This window comes from Ornithodoros turicata, unplaced genomic scaffold (assembly GCF_037126465.1).
Source record: "Ornithodoros turicata isolate Travis unplaced genomic scaffold, ASM3712646v1 ctg00000746.1, whole genome shotgun sequence".
Lineage (NCBI taxonomy): Eukaryota > Metazoa > Arthropoda > Arachnida > Ixodida > Argasidae > Ornithodoros > Ornithodoros turicata.
In genome coordinates, this window is record NW_026999400.1 from 3,098,499 (window position 1) to 3,102,993 (window position 4,495).

General features: G+C 48.7%; 1 protein-coding gene across 1 annotated transcript; it reads left to right on the forward strand.

Moving 5' to 3' along the window:
- The first annotated feature begins 1,400 nt into the window (after positions 1 to 1,400).
- Positions 1,401 to 3,215, forward strand: LOC135374719 (receptor expression-enhancing protein 5-like). The gene is made up of 5 exons (XM_064607641.1): positions 1,401 to 1,709; positions 1,964 to 2,057; positions 2,117 to 2,258; positions 2,839 to 3,068; positions 3,124 to 3,215. The coding sequence occupies exons 1-5, from the start codon at positions 1,577 to 1,579 to the stop codon at positions 3,128 to 3,130; spliced, it is 606 nt and encodes a 201-aa protein (XP_064463711.1). The 5' UTR covers positions 1,401 to 1,576; the 3' UTR covers positions 3,131 to 3,215.
- Positions 3,216 to 4,495: the final 1,280 nt, after the last annotated feature.

Below are 4,495 nucleotides of genomic sequence, written 5' to 3' on the forward strand. Positions count from 1 at the left end.
TTTGACACATTCGGAAACGAGATCCCTAAAGTAGGATGTTGCCTAGAGAAGGGCACGTTGCGGAGGCGTGTCAACGTTAGACAATGGGGTACCGTGGGAGATACTTTTGATGTTCGTTACGTTGTTGGTTGTATCCCCGTGCTCTTTCAGTGCGCTATGCAACTTAGGTTTGATGCAGTAGTAGAACACGTCGCGTCATGCGCGCGTCATGCGTAATGAGTATGAGCGATAGACCGTTCGGAATCTTCAAGGAATTCCCCTCCCCGGAAAGAGTCGAACGGCTCGAAACAAATGCTACCACGGGCAATGCTGCAAAGTGACCTTGCCACTCAGAGAGATCGCCTATCCCCGACCTGGGGATTTCACAGGTCACTCGACAAAAAAAAAAATGTAGACGCAGGATTGTTGCACTCTAGGAAATATGCAGGAAAGCCGAGCACGGCCATTTGATTTTTATGTTTATGGGAAAACGCTGCCACGGGCGAATCATAGCTGTACCGTGAGGCATACTGTCGTAGCTGTCTGGCGACGTCCTAACACGAATTATCCTTATGCACTGATAGCCCATCACATTTATGACCTTAAACAAGTGTTTCTCAACCGGGGTTCTGCGGAACTCAGGCGTTCCACGAGCCTTGTCCTGAGGGTCCGCGAACAGGATACTGTGTAGCACCCAAGAGTGTAACTTGAGAGCCTACCGGGGTTCGCTCTCGGAGAGCCTTGTTATATCGTACAGTGCTCGACATTTGATGATTGGCATTGAAATTGACATCGAGATCGCAGGACCAGGTTGCCGCGGCTGACAGTCGTTGCAAACAGTAGAGCCAGCAGCTGTGGTCCGCATGGGTTGGCTCATCTCGCAACTGAACCCAACAGTTTATCCGAACCACGCTTTGGCTTTTTCTCTTGCGTTTCAAAAGCATTAATAGTAAATGGAAAGTCATGGTTACTTCGGAGAAACCTCGGAGCGACTCTCCCGCCCACATGAACTTCGGATTTACAAGCATCAGTGGCAACCCACAGTACGTTATCTGCGGGGAGGTGTTGTGAAACCAAGCAATAAAAAAAAGTATACATTTAAAGAATTAATAAGATACAACAAAAATCTGCTCCTTGTATGGCATCAAATTAGCCTCACCCACTTCTATGCACAGTTGCCCAGTTGCCATGTGTATGTCACAAAAACCTTCCTTACGTATTAGAATTGTGGATTTGCTATGGCTTATGATTGTTTTCTGACAGCGCGAAGGTGACCCTTCTAAAATGAGTGCAACCTCCTTGAACGGGTGCGACTTCCTAGTGTTTACTTGATATGACAATAAGCCAGATCCTTCTGGTATGTGGGCATCCCGCCAATGCAGTGGCATGGGCATTGTCAGCAACAAGAACGAGATGCGCACGTGACTTCTGTTCAGCACCTCCGCGCGGGTTGGCCCGAGCAAATCAGTTTATTCTAAAATTTACGGTGACCGGACGTGTATGTCTTGACGCTGTTCCCCATCTACCAGCAGCGGCCGTCGCAGACCCTGACGCTGCCCCCGTTTCCATCAGCTGCTCGTCGGTCTCGTCTACAAGCATGGCACAAAGTGAAGCCGGTACCACCATGCACGACCATCTGGGCAGGTTTTTGCGAGAGCGGGGGCCAATCGGGTCTACATTGGACAAGTTCGAACGCCAGGCGAAAATTCCGCGAGAGTACCTCGCCTATGGTACGTTTGCCACCTTTTGTTCGTCATAGGAGTGGGAAATAGCCATCGGCACTGGAATGTACCGCTTTAAGCTCTTAGTATGCGCAGTCCTTTTTTTCTTCGCACGCAATTTTGGCACGCCGTAGCAATGCTAGCAACTCCTCCAGATCCCTTGAAGTTTCACTCATGCGCAACAATTTTTCTACTAACATCACGATGACGTTGTATGATTCTAATTGGTTGGTTGGTTGGTTCAATTTGGTTGTTCCACGCAGTTTTAATCGCCTCCGTGGTGCTAATGTACCTGACGAACGTCTTTGGCTACTACGCTACACTGTTCTTTACCACAGCCTACGGCATCGTCGGAAGGTAAGGAACCCTTTGGAGTCACCCATCTTGCGGTATCTTGGTGAACTTATATATTGCAGCATTCGGGCCCTTGACAAAAAGGACATGCCTGGCGTCCAAAAGTGGCTGTGCTATTGGATCATCTACGGCACCGTGACGGTTGTGCTAAGCCCGGTTTTCAATATTCTAGGATCATACATTCGCTGCTTCTACATTTGCGAGGTAAGGAACCCCCTGGGTGTAGACGAGCGAACACTCAGGGCCATTTTCTAAACTACTCTCGACTCTACTTTCTGCCTCCGACACCGGAATGTGGAGCGAAGAATCGCCCCTCCACTTGATGGGTCCTTTTAAGGATACACCGACACTAGCGTGTAGTACTCGAGGAATGCACGAAGGATTTTCTTCATTCGGTGGCCCAAGTCAACGTCAATTTTTAAGCACAAAGCCGGTCTCAAGGAGCAGCTCGAGCGGATGGCAAAGTCGGCGATCGTTTAGGAATATGGGTCTGACTGTTCGTTCCAGTGCACTCATGGTGTAACTCCCGGACCTTCGCGAAACCTTCGGAACAATATCAATTATTAGCTATAAATAGTCTTTTGCAAACGCGCCTTCTGAACAAAATGCTCCGGCTAAAGAAATTGGTTATTCTTTGGAAGTTCCTGTTTGACCAAGTCTCGGTTCCTTCTGAAACTTCCGGTAACGGTGCACTCGTCGTTCGGAAGCAGTAGTGCTAAGTTCAGTAGTGCAATAACGTGAGCGCCGTGCAAGTCCCATGCCTAAACTTCCTTAATCGACACAGATGGGAGTGCTATGCTGGTGCGCCGCTCCGGGGGACAACAGCGGTGCAAAGTGGCTCTTCGACAAGATCTACGCGCACAGGTTGTTCGGGCCAACTACCTTCTTGACTTTGGCATCTGTTGCCAAGAAGCCACCAGCGGCCATGGCTGCTCCCGGAGACGTGTATGAACGTGTTAACGAAGTCGGTATGCGTTCCCCGCCTCGTTCGCGTCCGGCTTACGCGGCCCAAAAGTAAGTGCTATCCTAAAATGAATTTCGGTGCCTAATCGAGAACGTTCTGTTTCAGTTATTAAAAGAACCCAGGCTGTACTCGGCAAGACGAGAGAATTATCCAATTGGCATGAATGTTCATCGATTAAATAAATCTCTAAACGGCAATGCTTCGGGTGTTTGTACGAACTTGTGTAGAACCACAATGAATTCTGTGTAGTTCTCAGGAAATGTATGTGTTCAGCAGGACGAATGGCGTATTGGAGATTTATTTGCATATGTAGTGCAGTGTCGTAAGTCACATGAAAACCACTATTGGATAGTATGGATAATCAAAACCCAGGCATGCCGAGCACTGCTCGTATTTATAGCCGTAACGAGGTAGGGTATACCTTACCCATGACCCTGTATGGGATACCTGAATTTCTACGGCCCTGAGGAGTTCGTACTCATAGACTTCGTCGCGCGCGTGCACGGAGAAACGTTGCAATGATCAATGAAGTGAATATAGGAGGCCCGATGAAGAGACCGAATCTACTCTTCGCTGTCCTAAAGGGCTCTGTGCTGAACTGAAACGGTTCGTTATCGTTGGAGCGTCTCAAACGTCACGTGGCGGCCCGTGAAAGCAGTTTCGGTATGCCGAAGAAACACGATTGGCTGGGAGCTCGTGACGGACCACAGGGAAGCGACGCATTTATCGCGGGGTATGAAATAAAGTTCGCCATCGAAAGTTTCCGGAAAAGTAATTCGCTGCTCTTGGTGTCATTATCGCGGTATACATGTTTCCACGTACTTCCACCAGCTCCCGTGGCCAGCTAGTAGATACTAATAATAATTCGGGGCTTTACCTAGTGACACAACTGTGATCATGAGCGCGCCACAGTGGTCGGGTCTGTGGATTAATTTTTCCCACCTGAGGGTTCTTTAACAAGCGCCGAACTCTCAACGCACGGCCCACCACATTTAACCCTATAGTGGATACGATGATTGCATTCCACGCCGAGACAGGGAGGTGACCAGGTTCGAATCCGCGTGCCGGCTGTACTGTCTGTGTGTTTTCCCTGGGTTTTCCTCATGCGCTTTAAGACAAACATCAGCACAGTTCCCTATGAAGTCTGCCCAGGATGCACAACACCCCCCGGCGATAGTCGTGACGTTGCCCTCCTGAACGTGGCCGACTACGACAAGCAGTTCCATCACCACCTCTACTAACTTCAAAGGTTACCGTAGGAAAATGTTTGTGTAGAAAATGCAGTCGCTACGATTCAAATGTCTGACCGTATCAGCTTAAGTAAATCACCGTTCAAACAGTCGTACTAACTACTAAGTTTCAGCGCCTTTATACGATTACCAACCTTCAGTAAATATATCGCAATCAAATGCAAAGCAAGGGGAGGCTCCCACCTGGCGAAAACGAAGACAAGGTCGCATTCGATATATTCCTTTTT

Excerpts from the sequence above, each read along its gene's own strand:
- LOC135374719 (XM_064607641.1), top strand. The coding sequence starts at position 1,577 with ATGGCACAAAGTGAAGCCGGTACCACCATGCACGACCATCTGGGCAGG. Across the intron at positions 1,710-1,963 it reads GCGAGAGTACCTCGCCTATG|TTTTAATCGCCTCCGTGGTG; the intron begins GTACGTTTGCCA and ends TGTTCCACGCAG. Across the intron at positions 2,058-2,116 it reads GCCTACGGCATCGTCGGAAG|CATTCGGGCCCTTGACAAAA; the intron begins GTAAGGAACCCT and ends TATATATTGCAG.